Below are 17562 nucleotides of genomic sequence, written 5' to 3' on the forward strand. Positions count from 1 at the left end.
TTGCCTTTTTTCCCCCTCAGCACCTCGCAGGCAATGCTTCTCTTTCTTTTTGTGGGCTGCATGCCTGCTTGCTGAGATGCTAATGGACTTCACTTTTTTTTTCTCTTGAATTCTCAAATATGTCTTCCCTGACCCTGACTTTTCCAGGTTCCCACATGGATGATGTCCATAGCCCTCGTGGTTTCGGTTCCATGCCACAGGTCCCTTTTGCTTTCCCCTCCCTCTCCTTTCACTCTGTGGGACGTGTGTGCATGCTCTCAGGCCTTGCTTCCATCTTCACGTAGACCTGTGCTGACACCGTCATTCCCCCACTGAGTCTTTGCTACTCTGACCAACTCAGCTCATGCTTGCCGGCTTCTGCCTTAGGTTTGTATCATGCAGCCAACTCCCAAAGGATCTTGTGACTCAAACCCAGGATGGATCTACAGCCAGCCTCCCTTCAGCCCTCCTGCCCTTCTCTATTAGAGACCCATATCTCCTGCCCTAGCCCCAGTCTATGCGCTTCCAGCAGGACCACTGCAGTGTATGAATTCCCTGTGTTGCTTTTGGGGTTTATCACCTGTCTCAGCTCAGCCCACACGACTTTTAACAACTCTTCAAGGAATTCTGTCACAACTGCCTCTCAAAAAACGGCTGCTTTCATTGCTCTCCAAAGATGGTGCTGACTTTTTCCTCTCTCAGGAACATCTATAGCCTGGAAAAGCACATCTTTCATGAGGCCTCCAAATCTTCTAAACTAGAATAACTCCATCCTTTACTTAAGAAACCTTCAGGAATTCAGACTTCCGAAGGTGGACTCTGGTTCATGGATCTCTGAGGCAGCTCTGCCCTGCAGAAAATTAATACAGAGCCAAAGACTGTGCTCTTGGTGACAACTTACACCTGGGACCAGTAGTAACACAGGTGGAGGAGGTGAGGGGCTTTCATTGTGTGCTGACTGGCACAGCCTTCCATCACTGTGGAGAGTCAGAAGGTCATTCCCCTGTCTCCTTTCTTTCCATTTTCTCCCTCCTCTACTAACCCTGCCTGTGAAGGAGACAGGTAAACAGGCCAGCCTGCATCTGCTGACCTTACAGGATAGGAAGGAATTGCTGCTGGGCCATAGATTGGGCCTCTGAACCATATGCAGGATCCCTGTCACACAGCCCCACTGCCTTAAAGGACTGTCAACCACGATGGGGGCTGGACTCACAGATGCCTCACAGAGCCGGTAAAAGTCCACACTGAGGTATGCTTTGATGCCGTCCAGGGCTCCAGGGAGGGTGACTCCACGTAGTAGCAGGGCAGTGAGGACCACATAAGGCATGGTAGCTGTGATCCACACCACCTGGAAGAGAAGACAGTGTCTCCAAGGGGCCTAAGTCACACGCAGCGGGGCCTTGGTGGGAGCTTGCATTGATGCACCTAGGGTAGGAAGTGGGTTTGAGGCATGAAGGCAGGGAAGGAGATACCTGCTGTTGGAGGGTTCCATGTGTTGGCACATGCATTATCACAGGTGTAATGGTCATTCTGGTAAAATTGTCATGGGTACCCATATATACATAATACATAACTGCCAAATATTTTCATCAGTAAGAAATAAGTTCATGCTGTACACACCATGTGAATGATGTTCTTCTTGCCCTGTCCCAAGCACAATGTCTATCCTCGTTCACCATGAACATGTGTTCACTGACCCCAGCAAATCATGGTCACATGTTCACTCTCATTCAACCATGGCCATACATCTCCTTCTTATCTAAACATGGCCATGGGTCCATGGCCAAACAAACCATGGCTATCTGTCTACTCTCAACTCACCCATAACAACCTATCTCCTTCCCACTCAACCATACCATGTTCCCACCCACCAAACATGACCTCATGCCCAATTACCCAACCATAGCCTCATGTCTATACACCCAATCAAGGTCACAGGCTGACCTTGGTCTCAGAATCACTCATCCAACAATGACCACATGTTCTTATGCCAGTTATGGCCACACACCATCTACTGACCATGGCTATATGTTCATCCATCCACCCATGTCCATCCACCAACCACAGCCATATGCCACTCATTAATCATGGTCATATGTTAACCTACTCAACATGGACACGTGGCCACTTACCAACCATGGCTATGCACACATCCATGTCTCATAGTAACCATGTAACATAGCTCCGTGTTACTCTAGACAACTCTAGCCATGTGTCTACTCACCAACTGTGACCACATATCTGCTCATAGACCATGGCCATATGTTAACCTACCCAACCACCCACCCATTGCCATGTATTCTCAGGTCCTGTTAGCAACCATCTCACCTTTCCGGAGGTCTTCACTCCCTTCCACAGGCTGAAGTAGAGCAAGACAATGACCAGCACCAGGCAGGCTGTAAGCTGCCACCGTGGAGGGCCCAGGTCATCAATACCACTGCTCTGGTGGAGGTGCAGCACGCCACGCCTGGAGGAAAGGCAACAGATAATTCTGGAGGGAGCACTTGTCTCCCAGAACTAGAATGGGGCAGCTGAGCTAGACCCCATCCTCCTTATCTTTGTCATATGGAAAGTCCCTGCTATGATCTGACTAGGAAATACCCCTTCCTGCTGTGAAAGACCCAAGACTGTCCTCTGAGTCACAGAACTGTCTTAAGATGGGCAGAGAAGCTGGATGTCTTGTCAGGAAACCTGCAGGAGGTCAGCAACACCCTACTCTACCAACAGATATGATTTTTGGAGTTGGGAGGGAACAGGAAGTTTGGGTGTACAGAGAAATGGAGACCTCAGAAACCAGGAGAAGGTATTTAGTGAAGCCACCAGGCGCTGCTATCTTGTGGCGGTCCCAGGATCCTTTGCAGGGATAAAACCAGGAGAGTTCTGATCAGTAAAGCTGCTTATGCAGGTTCCTGGCCATTCTGTATTGACTTCTCTCGTCCTTGCTCACACAGTTCCTGCCACTTTAAGGAGGCTCCCCAAGGAATGATCTGATGGGAAGCCATGCATGGCTGCACCCATCATTGAGGCAAGCCATCCTAAAGAGAATGTGTGGAAGGTACAACTTGCTTCCGACGAGTCTGGCCATGTAGAAGTGGTTGCATCACCTTCACAGACGGGACTTTGAACCCCAGCCTATATAATGGTGCTTCTGCCAAAGGAAGGGGAAGAACGCATAGTGAAAGGAGCCACCACAGCCCAGGTTTGGTTGATTGTGGGTCAGAAGAGATTTCTCAGGAAGTTAATGCCCAGTCTTAAAGTGGAACACTACTAGTCCCAACTTTCTGGATATTTTCACCAGAAACAGGAATCATGGCACCAAGTTGGAGAACTTTAATCTCCATAGTCTAGAAAGTACAACAGGGTGGTGCTAGCTGTTGCCATCAGGGAAAGTACAGCACTGAAAATACAGCTCAACCCTCCTCTAATACTCCAGTAGTAGTTAGGGCCAGGGTTTCCAAACGGTTCCCCATGTGTTGAGGGTACCATCATTCTCTTCTTAGAGAGTCTAAGTAGCTTGCTTAGCATCCCATCTACCGTGGATACTGTGCAAATTCTTAGCATGTGGGTGTGCAGTATGAATCACTTGAGCTAAGGGAGACAGGCCAGTGCACCTCCTTGGCAGTGAGGATTCTTAGGGCTCCTAACCTTACCCTGGACTGCTGTCCAATGATCCTTGCTTTGCTCATTTCTTAGAATTTTTTTTTACCAACAAGAGAAAAATTTCAGGATAACACCACCAAGTCTTATGCCTACACAGTTTGTGTTCTTCTCCATGCCCCAACTTCATTCCAGAGCCTTGTGTCTAACAGACACAGATCTTACCTAACCCTTAGGGAGGTGACCATTTACTCTCTTTGTCTGGAGGGTGTATAAAGAGCCAGAGAATGTTACACTGGAGACAAATTAAATAACCAACTCTATGCTGCCTTCCAGTCACTCACTTCAAATATGACACATTGAAGTTAAAAACAAAAGGATAAAAAGATGTATCAGGCAACCACTAATTATAAAAAGGGTCAGACATATTTGTAACTAGACACAGTGAACTAGAAACAAAAAGGAATATAACCAAAAGGGACATTTCCTGATGATAAAGGGGCAAGATGAAGGATTAATATTTGTGAACACATGTACTTCAAGACAGCCAATCACTAGTACCAGCGAGAGAGTCCAGTGTAGAAAGATTCATGTTCCCAAGGAGAGAACGGATTTCTGCAAGTTGTCCTCTGATCTCCACATGCAGGCCGTGCTGTTGTAAATGGTCTCATGTGCATACACAACCACACACACACACGTACACACACACACACACAAATAAAATGCAATAAAACAAAGACTCAAACTTCATATGAAGTAATAAGCATTAGTGGTATAAAGAATGACAGGGAAAAATCACAATTATAATTGATATTTCAAATTCTATTCTCAGTAACTGATTCCATAAGTAGGCAGAAAGGTCACTAAATAAACTAAGACCTGGACAACAATCTTACCATGAATGACTGGTATCCACATAATGCTCTATGTTGCCTAGACTAGTCTCAAACTCCTGGGCTCAAGTGACCTCCCACCTAAGACCCCCAAGTTCTAAGACCACAAGCATGTACTATGTGACCTGGCAGGAATGCATGCAGAACACTAACAGACAGAGACCATATCGTAGGCTGCAAAACACATTACAGTATGTATTAAGATTAAATACTTATAAGCAAAACTTATAAAATATTGTCAAGACTATTAAATTAGAAACTGGTAAAAGAAAGATATCTAGACAAGCCGAGTATTTCAAAGTTAAAAACAAGTGTCGTTTAAAGATGTTCCATTATTAAAGTAGAAATTACCATAGAGATGGGGTACTCTAAACTGAACTAAAATAAAAACACCAAACAGTGAGCTGCAGCTACGGAAGTTCACGAGAGGCACATTTCTGGCTTTAAACCTAACTTTCTGCTGATTTTTGTTAGAAAACAGGTGGGGTGGCACTGAGCATTTATGGAAGTCAGGAGTCTTTTTTAAAATTGATCTTATTGAGTTATAAATTTTTCTCCACTCCCCTTCCTTCCTCTCTCCCCCCTTCTACCCTCTCCCGAGGTCCCTACACTCCTAATTTACTCAGGAGATCTTGTCTTTTTCTAAGAAGTTGGGAAGTCTTAAGTGGCTATAGTTACGTGGGTTTGTTGGGACGCTCCACAGATCATACACATTTCCCTGGTCTATGCTTCATATTATTGAGTATATTCGTGATTTCTTATCACAACCTTGAGTGTGACAGTGCCCAACTTAGTCTCTTCTATGAGCCTATGCATGCCTACTAAGAATGGACACTGGAGAAACGGTAGGACAGAGGGATAAAGGGACAGACATGCAGGGAGAAAATATGCATCTTTACAAGAGGGCTCATGTCTGAAATCCCAGCACCAGGAGGTGGAGGCATAGGATCAGGTAGTGTGGGCTGCACAGTAAGACTCTGACTTTAAATAAATAATAGAAAGTAGTAAGGGTGGTTGGGGGTGTGTCTTAGCAAGGGTTTCCATTGCTGTGATGAAACACCATAGCCAAAGCAAAATGGGGAAGAAAGAAAGGGTTATTTGGCTGACTCTTCCACATCACTGAGGGGAGTCAGGGCTGAAACTCAAGTGAGGCATGAACCTAGAGGCAGGAATGTGGAGGCAGGAACGTGGAGGCAGGAACGTGGAGGCAGGAACGTGGAGGCAGAGTGCCATCCAGAGCGCTGCTTACTGGCTCACTCTCCAAGGCTCGCTCAACCTGACTTTATAGAACCCAGGACCATCAGCCCAGACATGGCACCATCCACCATGGACTTGGGCTCCACCATCAATCACTACTTAAGAAAATGTCCTACCAGCTTGCCTACAGTCCCACCTATGGAAGCATTTTCTTAACCGAGGTTCCCTCCCTTCAAATGACTTTAGCTTGCATCAAGTTGGCATGAAACTATCCAGCATAGAGGCAATTTGGGGGCAGATTCCTTGTCTAGCATGTACAAGGGCCCAGGTTCAAGACCAAGAACATTAAAAACACAAAGAGACAAATGGGTTTAAGAGTCACTAAAAGTAACTTTGTGAGTTAGGTAGTTGACACTCTCCAGACTCCACTTAGGGAACACATCCTTTCACCTCTCTCCAGAAGTAGTTTCTGGGATAGCAGACCGGGTCACGGGCCTCCTGTGCTCAGTCTCCCTGGTATCCCTTTTCATGGTTGGCTGTGGTGGATAATGTCTGACCAAGCTGGCTTCCAGCACAGGAACCAGTTCTGCATATAGGACTGTCCACGTCTGGAGAGCATAGGAGAGCATACCTCCTCCTAGACAGCTGCACTATCCCTGTGGAGTCAGAGCCTGGGGGTGGCATGACCAGCGTTTGGTGCCCCATCAAGGCCTGGCTGCCACTCTCCTGGTGCAACATACATGCTTGGTACTACTTTCACACCTGTTCCTGCCTGCATCTTAGCTGTCAAGCGTGTGATGTAGCATCACACATGTTCAGAAGGTTAGCCTGCTACCTATGAACGCCTGTGTTAGAGGACACAGCTTTCCTCTCAACAGTTAGCTTGGTCTTCGCACACTTCATAAGGCAATGTCCACTCTCTTGTCCTCAGCTCTGTTCTAGTCTCCTTCAGTAACATCTCAGTATCAAGTCAGGGCTACAGGCCTTCACAGACGACAGGGCTGGACACCTCTGCTCTGTGGCCTCCCTCTCCGGAATTCCACAGTCTGATTTTTTAAAGATAAAATTCTTTCCTCCATCATTCCTTGTCAAAAGTCCCTAGACTCATTTTTACTTTCCCTCTAATTTTCTTATCTGGAAAATCACAGGAAGGAATCGTTGCCCCCACATCTTCCAAGCAGAAAACAGGCAGTTCTCCAGGCCCCTTACCTGTTCTGACATCTCTGCTCTTTCCAAGTGTGCTAAACCACATCTTAACCCATCTGGCAGTTGTGAAAGACACATGAGCTCACAAACACAGTCTCTCTTTGTGTTACAAGAGCTCGGCTCTCGGCTTCCTTCAGTGTGAACCCTAACTCTGCAGCTGGTGTCCTCCGGTACTGGTTCCCTCACAGCCCTGCTGGTCCCACTACTTTGTTTCGATGTTGGGAGCAGTGAACCCCCAGATCCTGAATTTCTTGTAATCCCTTGATCTGAGTGCCTACAGCTGCTCTGAGCACGAGACTTTCAGGAGCTCCTGATGGCAGGAGAGTGGTTTCTGGTGGGTTTGGCTGGGGCGTGGCTATCTCTATATAATCTGCCCCTGAACACAATAAAGGGGCATTTTTGGGGAATTCAAAGATGGCCCGTGTCGCTGTCTCTCTGTCTGTGTGTGTCTGTGTATTTTAACCTCCAGCCCCCTTGCCCGAAGCTTGCAAACAGGGTGCCAGTGTACAGAGTCTTAGATTTTAGCTGTTTTAGGACTGTGAGGGCTTCCTTGTGGCTCTTGTTAATGAGTGAGTCTGAGCCCTTTTCTCTACATTCTGACCTGTTGGGAGCAGTGAGACCCAACATCCTGAATTTCTTGTAATCCCCTGATCTGAGTGCCTACAGCTGCTCTGAGCACGAGACCTTCAGGAGTTTCCTGATGGCAGGAGAGTGGTTTCTGATGGGTTCGGCTGGGACATGGCTATCTCTATATAATCTGCCCCTCAACACAATAAGGGGGCATTCTTGGGGAATTCAAGGATGACCCGTGTCGCTGTCTCTCTGTCTGTGTGTGTCTGTGTATTTTAACCTCCAGCCCCCTTGCCTGAAACTCGCGAACTGGGTGCCAGCGCACAGTGCTCAGACACGGAGGTGCGGTGCGTGGCAGTTGGATACCGTTCATATGGATGGGAACACACAAGCATTTGTAAGGTTGGGGACTTTTTCTCCTTAGACTACTCTGTAAGGGAGCTATAATATTTGTGCTAAAATCTACTTTGACAGATGGCAGAAGTATTCTGTGAGCAAAGCCGTCATTTCTTGTTTGCTTGCCATTGGGGAAAACTATCTAAACATTCAGGGCGGTGCTTCCGTTCACTCACCTACCCCGAGCCTCGGCCTCTAGTGAGCACAGCTTTTAACACTTTAAAGGTGGAACACTTTGTTTTGGCAAGCGAACCTACTTTCAGTTGGAGCAGAAATGATTTCATTTCTATTGGCCAAGGCCCCTTCTGTTAAGCTTTTGATTCTCCTCTGTAGTCCACACCTTGAACTTGCAATCCTCCTGCCTCAACCTGTTGAGTGTTAAGTTTATAGGCACCGACCTAGCTACAGCTTCTGTTAAGTGGTAAGTGAACTCTTAGACATGTTTTAACACATAAGTAATAAGACATGTTCAAATATGCCACTGAGAGCCCAGTCCTACAAAGAGCATTAGTGTCCATGGGAAAACCCTGACCTTGACAATGATTGCTCCAAATGCCCTTTGCTTACATTTGCCACAGAAGCCACACCTCAGCAGACCCTGCCTCAGTCAGAGTGGGCCAGCCAGCACCAGCAGTGTCCCAAGAGAGGCAGACTCCGCCACACGTCTGTAAATGTATATCTTCATAGCCACCATCTTGAAAATCATACAGGGTAAACCATTGCCTTTGATGGTGTGGCTCTTTCTGTTGAGCATTCACATTCATACAGACATATGTGTGCATACGTATACACATAAGTACACAAGTGCAGTGATGTGCATACACATATGAGTGAATGAACACATGCCTAGATTTCAAGAAAGGTCAATAGTGATAAAGAAGGGTATAGAAGAGCTAACAGGAGCCAGAAAGACTCAGGAAAACAAACTCCAGGAGGAGTACTAGCCTACAGGTAGACTATGAAAGGCAGGTCTAGCAAGGAGAAGGTCTGGCAAAGAGACAAAAAACCAGGAAGGCTTGCTAGAGATGAGAATGTACCAGGGTTGGGAGGAAGGCTAGCACCATGCATGGAAAAGGAATACAGGGAAGCAAGTAAAGAAAATTTATAAAAGAGAAAGCATCATGGCAAGAGGATAGCCCTTGCATCCTGTCAGCAGCTTGGCTATGAAGCTGAGGCACCCAGACAGCGATGCTCAGAGAGGTCCCCTTCTGGAGCTAACAGAGAACTTGCTTGCCTGTGTCCTTTGCCATGGAAGTCCAAAGCCAGGGTTTCCCTTCCTTCTAGAGGGTGATGCAGTGTCTTGGGCAGTTTCCTCTCACCTCACTGTAGAGGCAGAATGGAACAAGGGGACAACAGTCCAGGGTCCATCCCTCCCGAGGCTCACGTCAGTATAGTTTGGATAAGATTGTATAAGACCATCCCTTGCAATTCAGAAATATATCGCATAAGGAACAGGACTCAGCAGTTCTGAGCAAGGGAAGGGACTGGTTCAGCGCAGTTTTGAGAACAACAAGGTATGTGTGGGTGGCATCCTCGGTGCTGTTCCTGCATTCCCAGATCTGCCAACCCTCCCAATCTCCAGGCCGGCAGGAAGAACGGACCACTCACTTACTCAAAGTACTCAGCAGCAGGTGTGGTCCCGAAGGTGTCGTTGAGGCCCAGGCCATCACTAGAGTTGCTGGCTTGGGCGTCAGAGCAGTTAGGGCTGTTCCAGGTGTTGTTGCAGTGGATCCACGGGAGGTCCATGGTGAAGGAGGAGAAGAAGTAGTGCAGAGCCCACGCGATGATGACGTTGTAGAAGAAGCCCACGTAGAAAGAAATGAGGATGACCGTGAAGCCCACACCTGGGGGATGACAGTGGAACCACCGTCAGCATGATTGGTGCCTCTTCCCACCATCTACTCACTCTCAGTTGGTGCACTGACATCCACAACACCTTAAAACACATAGGAAGGAGGTCTACCAGACTCTAATCTGTGATTAAAGAAAAAGGATTGCCATTTTTAACAATCATTTGTGTCTTCCAGAGATTCAGAGGGGTCATCGAAGGCCATCAGAATATCTGAAACGACCCTATAAACATTCAGGTAGCCCTAACCGTCAGCCATAGATACACTAGGTTATCCAGTGTCACCCAAAGCCATACAGAATTAAGGTGATTCATTTGCACCACAGTCATTCAAGAAGCAGCCAGGGTCATTCAGGCCCATTTTGAGCTATCTGCAGCTTCCCTGGATCTCTCAGTCAGTCAAGCATAGCTACTAGACCCACACCAAACCTTTAGAACCAACCACAGCCATCAGAACCTTCAGAAACACCCATGCTAACAGAGCCATCAAAGCACCTAGAGTCACCCAGAAATGCTCAATGTTGCCCAGAACCACCATGAATCATTAAAAGACAGCTAGGACCCTTTATGGCCATCCACAAGAACCCAGGTACATTCAAAGTCAAAAGGTAAACAAAACTGCCCACGATCATCCAGGGAAATCTAGGGCCACCCAGAATCATACAGGCCATCCACAGCCATTTATATCCATCCATACCTGTTAGGGTCACCCAAAATCTCTTAAGACATAGCCATTAACAACTTATGCACTTTCTCCAAGACCATCAAGGACAAACAGTTACATATTCCTCTCTAGGGCTGGGATTAAAGGCATGCACCACCTGATTTCTATGCCAACTAGTGTGGCTACTGGGATTAAATGTGAGTGTCACTGTGGCTACTGGGATTAAAGGTGTGTGTTAGCATAACCTGGTCTGTAAGGCTGAGCAGTGGGACTGTTTTACCCTCAGATCTCCAGGCAGGCTTTATTAAAATACAGTTGAAAAGCCACTACGGTTCTTCACCCTGGGCTTCACAGTGTCTCACTTTGGACTTCACTGTCCCTCACCTTGGGTTTCGCATTCTGTTCTTACCTTGAATTATTTGGCTATCTGGGTTTTGAAGCAGACCCACTCCCCAGGTTGGAACACAGACTGGCAGGAGGCAGGAGAATCCAACTTCTCCTGAGGAACTGCTCAACCTTTGATTCCCCAGTTGTCCACGTTTTAACTGTCACCTTCACTTTCTACACGGGACTGCCATTGGGCCAGTGAAAATGCAGATAATTTTCTCAACTAGACTTTTAAAAGATAGAGAAGGAAAGAGAAGGCATGTGATCTAAGGGGGGCAGGAAAGCAAGCAGGAAAGCCTCTCCAGGGATTGTAGCTGGTGTGATATTGTGCGTGTGTGTGTGTGTGTGTGTGTGTGTGTGTGGAGAGAGAGAGAGAGAGAGAGAGAGAGAGAGAGAGAGAGAGAGAGAGAGAGCGAGAGCGAGAGCGAGCATCCACGATTACACAGATGCCAAAGTGTGGGCGCCCACATGTGACTCAGATTTCATCTGGAGTCACTGACTTAAGTCATTCGAGTTCAGGATTGCCTGCTCTGCTTTTTCCAGTAACCTCAAGGGCTGTGAGTAATGTCAGTGTTAGCCCATAGAAAGCATTTTTGCCCAGATGAAAGAGCACATTTTGTATTAAGATTTGGGCTGGTATGTGCCAGCCGGAGGCACTCCTTGTCAGAGATTAGAAGTTGCTTAGCTGAATAAGATAATGCACCTGCTTGAGCTTCCTCCGAAGGACAGCACAGGGAGGTGGTCAGCTGACTGTACAGCTGCCTTTTGCCTGTAATTAGTATATGTGCTGGCTGAGAAGTAAACTCGGAGCTGTTTGGTATTTACCCTCAGTCCTCCCGGTCTATCCTATGTTTCTGTCTTCATGTTTCAGTCTGCCACTTCTTAGAACCTCACGCCCCCTCCGAGGTACCACTTGTTGATTTCTGTTGGAGTGGGCTCTGATACCAAAGCTGGAAGTTGGCTTCTCTGAGTGTAGCTTCCCCAGCCTAAGTTAGGGGTTGAAAAGAACATCTCCGACTGAGATCCCACACCTGGGGTTCATAGGCTCGTCCCACAACCTTGCTCTGCTCCGGCGTGGCCCTCCTGCAGACTTGTCTTTAGAATGGTATAAAAGCCAGCCTAGGGAGCAGGGATCACTGAGTTCTGCTCACTGCCCACCTTCTAGAAGTTCTCTCACTCACCTAGTTACACAGCCATGGTCTTTCCTCTGTAAAGCTATTGGTATCAATGCTTGCTCAATTTCACTGTGTTCCAAGGAAGTTGCTAGCATTGCATAATACCTTGGTGCTCTTCAAAATAGTTTACTGAGGCTTTGAATAAAAGTAAAAATAATTCCTGTAGTGGTTTTATGGAGGAGCTTTTTTGAGACAGCATTTTATGCTGCCTGAGTTGTCCTAGAACTTGCAATCTTCCTGCCTTTGGTTACTTAGTGCTGGGATTGTAGCAGTACGCCATTACTAATACCCAGAGACTGATGGAGAACTTTGTGCTCTGAGTAGGTCCCTGTGTGAGCTAAATAGCTTTCCTCTGCTGACCACAGTCCTGGGTACTGAATCTGCCCTCTTTCCTAGTTTCCTGTTGATCTTTCAGTCCTGTGATTCCTAATGAGGACTGGGGCACAGGACTGATTGTATCCTGTGGCTTTCTCCACAATCAAGAGGCATGAGACTCGGGAACAAAGTGAAGCAGGTCAAATTCTGGCATCACTCGAGTTTGCATGACCACACGTCGCCACCAACCCTTGGCGTGTCCTCTTTACAAGGATAGGCAGGCTGAGTCTCCAATTCATTTATCAACTGCCACTAGAATGACAGATTTGACTGGAGCTCACTCCGGCTACCACTACAGCTCCAGGAGTAGTGTCTACTCCCTGGGTCCCATTAGCACTGCTAGATAGAGCCTAGGAGAACATGAGCCATTCATTTTCATCTGTAGCTCTTAAGACTGAGTCCACTGGCCTTGACCCACTAAGTAAGTGGATAATGAAACTCTTTAACACAAGAATCATCTCTTAGAGTAACAGGGTTCCCGGGTGCCATCAGGATCCAATGACAGTGTCAGACAGTCCCATGCAATTGTTCTAAATGCTAACTCCTACATTTTGATAAAAATGGGGAGCATCCAGTGCCAGTGTGTGTCCCCAGAGGGTCTGTCTGGTTCTAAAGTTGTGCATGGACGTAGGTTTTGGCGAGGTCCCTCTTTACAGAGTTTACAGGGAATCATTTTAGCCTAGGGAAAATGCTACCCAACACTTAAAAGATGTAAATCCAAAACCCAGCAGCCTACTGACTCTGCCCAGCAGCCTCTGCCCTTCACATTCCCGCTGTACAAGAGCAGCAAGTCCATGAAGGGTGTGGCCTGAACAGCTGTGGGAGGCCTGTTATTGCTTCTATTCAGAGCAATGGTTTCTGGTCTTGGGTGTCAAACACCAGCCCACAGATACTGCACTGGGGACTGGGGCTCTGATTCCTCTCATGCAGTCACTGCTCAAATATTTCTGAGAAAACCCAATGCTACTTTTTCAAGATACCCAATGCTACTTTCATTTTCATGGCAAGTGACATCTATTGGAGGGGAACCTCACTGGGTCTTTTCCCCAAAACTCTTGAAGTAAAAAAAAAAAAAAACAAAAAACAAAAAAAAAAAAAACAAAACCTCTTGAAGTCTCCTAGAACTCCATCTCCTTGGGATGATATTGAGTTAGACAAGGGTGGTCCAAAGCTGGCTGGTGATAAACAGGTCTGTGAAGGACCCAGGGTTTGCTTTTAACACATGGAGAAGCCTTTAGCCTTCTCACTGTCAGTATCTCCCATGCAGAAGGCACAGTGTTTTCTACCTGGGATCTCCTGGGATCAAGGAAGGTGACATTTGGGGAGTGTCAACCATGGGGCAGGCCACCTGGTTCAGTATAAAGTACATCTGCCTCATAGTGTTGACATCTTGTATAAACACTCTTTGACCTCACTGTGCTATATAGATGATTGATAGATACATGGTTAAGAAATGCATGACTGGTAGGTAGATTGATAGATGAATAGATGATTGGTAGGTGAACAGATAGACATGTATATAGATAGTAGATAGGTAAGTGAGTGATGCATATAGATGGCAGGTGATGGGTGATCAGATAGATGATGGATCAATAAATAGGCAGATAGATGATAGACGACAAAGGTGCTTGCTGAATGACCACAGATAGGTAAGTAGATGAAAGATGACAGATAAATAAGTTTTTCAAACCTTACCATTTTACTACCCTGACAAGTTTACCACCACTTAGCTGTAGAGCAGCCTGTCCTGGGAGCAAGAGAATGCTTTAGAAGATTCCTGGTCATTACGGTCTTTAAGGTAGGATCCACATTAGAAGAGCATGTGCCGATGTCCAGAGTTTAAGAGAGCAGAACCTGTACACAACGTCATCACCTTGTTCTGCAGCCCCCAGAGACATGGCCACGCCTCGTGGGGGCCAAGTTCCTCCACATTACCTTTCAGGATAGGGCAGATCTTCCAGACGCCAGCAGCTCCTTCTCTGTTGAACTGCCCAAGGGCCAGCTCCATGTAGAAGAGGGGCATCCCGGCAATAACCATGAAGAGCAGGTAGGGTACCAGGAAGGCACCTGTTCACAGGACAGCAACCTCAGTTTGGGGCCACAGAAAGGGCTACTTTCATTATCTGCACGTGGGCCTTGATGTTGTGCTTTTAAGTATGTTCTTGTCACCCAGCGTCCTGTCTAGTGGGGGTTCCTGTTCAGCTACCACCCGAGGGGATATGTCGGAAGGGTGGTAAACCATGCCTCCTTTCCTGTCTCAGCTGCTGTCAGTGTTGAACGTGTTCCCTTCGATGCCTCTGATTGTCCACCCACCCCACATCCTGAACTCAGCCAGAGGCAAGGCAGTCAAGGCCTGGAGCCACTTCTCAGCATTGTTTCTAGCGCTGTCTGCCTCTTCATACCCCACTTTGTCCCTTGAGAGTTGTGGTCCTGGAATCTGTGACCTAATCCCGGCATTTAGAGCCTGCTTCGCTGGAGACTTGGGCTGAGTTTCCGGGAGCCAGAGGGCAGGGCTTGATCTGCTTAAACTGTACATTCTAATCCACAAAGGCTGAACCCCACTGGGGTCCTCTGCTCCCTTCAATCTGACCTTGAGTGAGGCAGAGTTTGGCTACAGCTTTCCCCCAAAGTCTTGATGAGGAAGATGGGAGTCTCCTTGTCAGTCTGGGTCACTTACTGGAGCTGCTGAGCCTGGTTCTCTCACCTTCAGGAGCACATAATTAAGCAATTTGCTCATGGATTTGCCTGAGCCCGCCCTTCCCATCTTCCGCCCTTCCACCTTTCCTTCCGCCTTTCCGCCCTTCCTTCCTTCCTTCTGCCCTTCCTTCCTTCCTTCTGCCCTTCCTTCCTTCTGTCCTTCCTTCCTTCTGTCCTTCCTTCCTTCTGCCCTTCCTTCCTTCCTTCCGCCCTTCCTTCCTTCCTTCCTTCCTTCCTTCCTTCCTTCCTTCCTTCCTTCCTTCCTTCCTTCCTTCAGCAATTCTTCATATCCTGTAGCCAGCCAGGGAAACCCAGCCATGGAAATAGAGACCTCCAGGCTCAACTTGAATTTCTCTGGTAACCTTGCTCTTCCTTTTAGCTCCACTGCACAGCTATGACTCTATAGTGGGGATAAGAAAGTGGGCTTTCTTATGTGAGCCCGGCTTGGTAGCATAGACCCATAATCCCAGCTTTCCAGAGGCAAAAGGCAGGAAGACCATAAGTTCGAGACCTACTGATCCAGAGTAAGTTCAAGAATTGCCTAAGCAGCAGTGAAATCCTAACTCAAATTGAAAAAAATAATCAAGAGGGTTATGCATGTGACTCAGTGGTCGAGTGTTCCCAGCATGCAAAAGTCTCTGGGTTCAATCCCCATAACTGTATTTAAAGAAAGAAAGGGAGAACAGAAGAGAGAGGGGGGGAGGGGGGGAGGGGAGGGGAGGGGGAGAGGAGGGTATATTTCAGTTCAGGGGCATCTTCTGCCCTGCTAAGTTTAACTTCAAATTTTATGAATTCAACTCTATAAGCACTGCTGAAGTTGTCTTAAAACGTTCTTCTTTTGGTCTTTTAGGATTTTCTTTCCAAAGTGAAAATCCTAGCGGACATAGAAGTCAGGACCTGGTGCCTCCACCCACTCCCTTCTCCTCTCTGCTCTCTGGGCTCCACATGCCTTGGCTGTCAGATTTTCTGAGCTCTCCAGCCTGGGAAGACTGAAAAGAGCTGCAGCTGGTGCAGCAGTTTCACCATCCTACAGGAGGAACAGGATTGTCTCACTGACAGCATTTCCTATGTGTACAGGAGCATATGAGCCTTGGAGACCAGGCACAACCCTCGGGCATCATTCCTCAGGAGCAGCTCACCTTGGTTTTTGAGAGTGTCTGTAACTGACCTGATGCTCTCTGGATAGACTAGACTGAGACTAGTTGGCTGTCAATCTCTGGGGTTCTCCTGTCTCCTAGTGCCAAGTAGCATTACAAATGTGTGACATCATGCCCTGCTTTTTTTAATTTGGGTTCTGGAGATCAAGCTCAAAGTCTTCATGCTTGAACAGAAAGCACATTGCTGACTTAGTTGTCCCTTCAGCTTTCACTGTGAGCATTTCTTGAGACCACAGCACACACGATACCATGGCTTCCATTGCTTCCACTGCATTTCCCACACTCCCTGCCATGGCCCCACCCTTATAAGGCACCGGAATCCAGGCAACACTTACCTCCACCATTTTTGTAGCACAGGTAGGGAAACCGCCAGACATTGGCGAGGTCCACAGCGAAGCCGATGACTGACAGCAGGAAATCAATTTTCTTGCTCCAGGTCTCCCGCTCCTGAGCCTCCACTGGTGTCTGTGGTGGGTTGATGAGGGTGGAGTTGGTCAGCTGCACTCCATTCTGCTCCTTGACAAGGATGAGTTCCACCTCTCTGGGGCCCATGGCATTGGACTCTTTAGGCGGGGCCACCACAGAGGACATTGGTCCCACGGAGCATTTGCTCTTGCTCATGGGTAGATTGGAGCCCAAGGAACTCTGCTTCTTTCTTCTTAGCCTTCAGTCACTATAAAGAAACACACAGCAACACACAGGTTCAGCAGCCATACCTACAGGGTACCTGGGTGGAGCCCAGAGACATGAGGTTGTCCAAGCATGTGAGATGCCATAGCCAAGATGAAGGACAGCTGGGGGATGTTCACAGAGATGGAAGAGAGTGACCGTGGAGATCAGACACACCTCTACCCACCCCTATGGATCCCTTTCCCACCAAAGCCCTCATTCCTATTAGTGCAGGCTTGTGTGGCTTCTAATTTGCTTCCTAATAACAACCCCAGGTGCTGCATGCATTGCTTATCCACATTCCCAGGGGGCAATTTCACACCTTGCCAATAGCATTCCACTCACTTCTGCCTTTGTCAGGGTGCGTAGCTTTCTTTACACTTAGTAATACAAACAAAAAGCAAAATGAATATAACCAAAATCAGCCACAGTAACTGAAAGTTTAAAACAAGTAGTCATCGGTTTCCCCAAGGAGAGTCTATACAAACCTCCCTGTCTGACGGTGACCGTGGCTTTCCAGGCCTTTGAGCTGACCGGAGTTACCAGAATGTCACCAGGGGAGGGATCAGTCCACAGTAGAATGCTACACTAGCCGTGCTCCTAGAGAAAGCCTCTCCTGTGCTTCTGCAGAGCCACGGCCATGGCACTCATGCCCGGTGACAGCCTGTTTCCACTGAGCCCAGACAAGCACACTGATGGAAGCCCGGCATCTGGGTGGCTGCTCTAATGGGGTGACTTTCCTCTGCATCCC

At 47.5% G+C, this 17562-nt stretch overlaps 1 protein-coding gene across 4 annotated transcripts in view; it reads right to left on the reverse strand.

The window, feature by feature from the left end:
• Positions 1-17562, reverse strand: part of Slc6a3 (solute carrier family 6 member 3) — a 32813-nt gene that overhangs the window by 14274 nt on the left and 977 nt on the right. The window contains exons 1-6 of one of the 4 annotated variants that reach the window (XM_075975706.1): positions 17134-17246; positions 16478-16806; positions 14224-14355; positions 9451-9682; positions 2308-2446; positions 1193-1327 (exon numbers count right to left, since the gene is read on the reverse strand). In XM_075975706.1, coding sequence (XP_075831821.1) covers positions 1193-1327; positions 2308-2446; positions 9451-9682; positions 14224-14355; positions 16478-16806; positions 17134-17147 — 981 coding nt within the window. In that variant the 5' untranslated portion in view covers positions 17148-17246. Of the gene's footprint in view, positions 1-1192; positions 1328-2307; positions 2447-9450; positions 9683-14223; positions 14356-16477; positions 16816-17133; positions 17247-17562 lie in introns of those variants that run through there. The other 3 variants (XM_075975709.1, XM_075975708.1, XM_075975707.1) reach the window with 3 other exon arrangements.

This window comes from Microtus pennsylvanicus, chromosome 6 (assembly GCF_037038515.1).
Source record: "Microtus pennsylvanicus isolate mMicPen1 chromosome 6, mMicPen1.hap1, whole genome shotgun sequence".
NCBI classification, from domain to species: Eukaryota; Metazoa; Chordata; class Mammalia; order Rodentia; family Cricetidae; genus Microtus; species Microtus pennsylvanicus.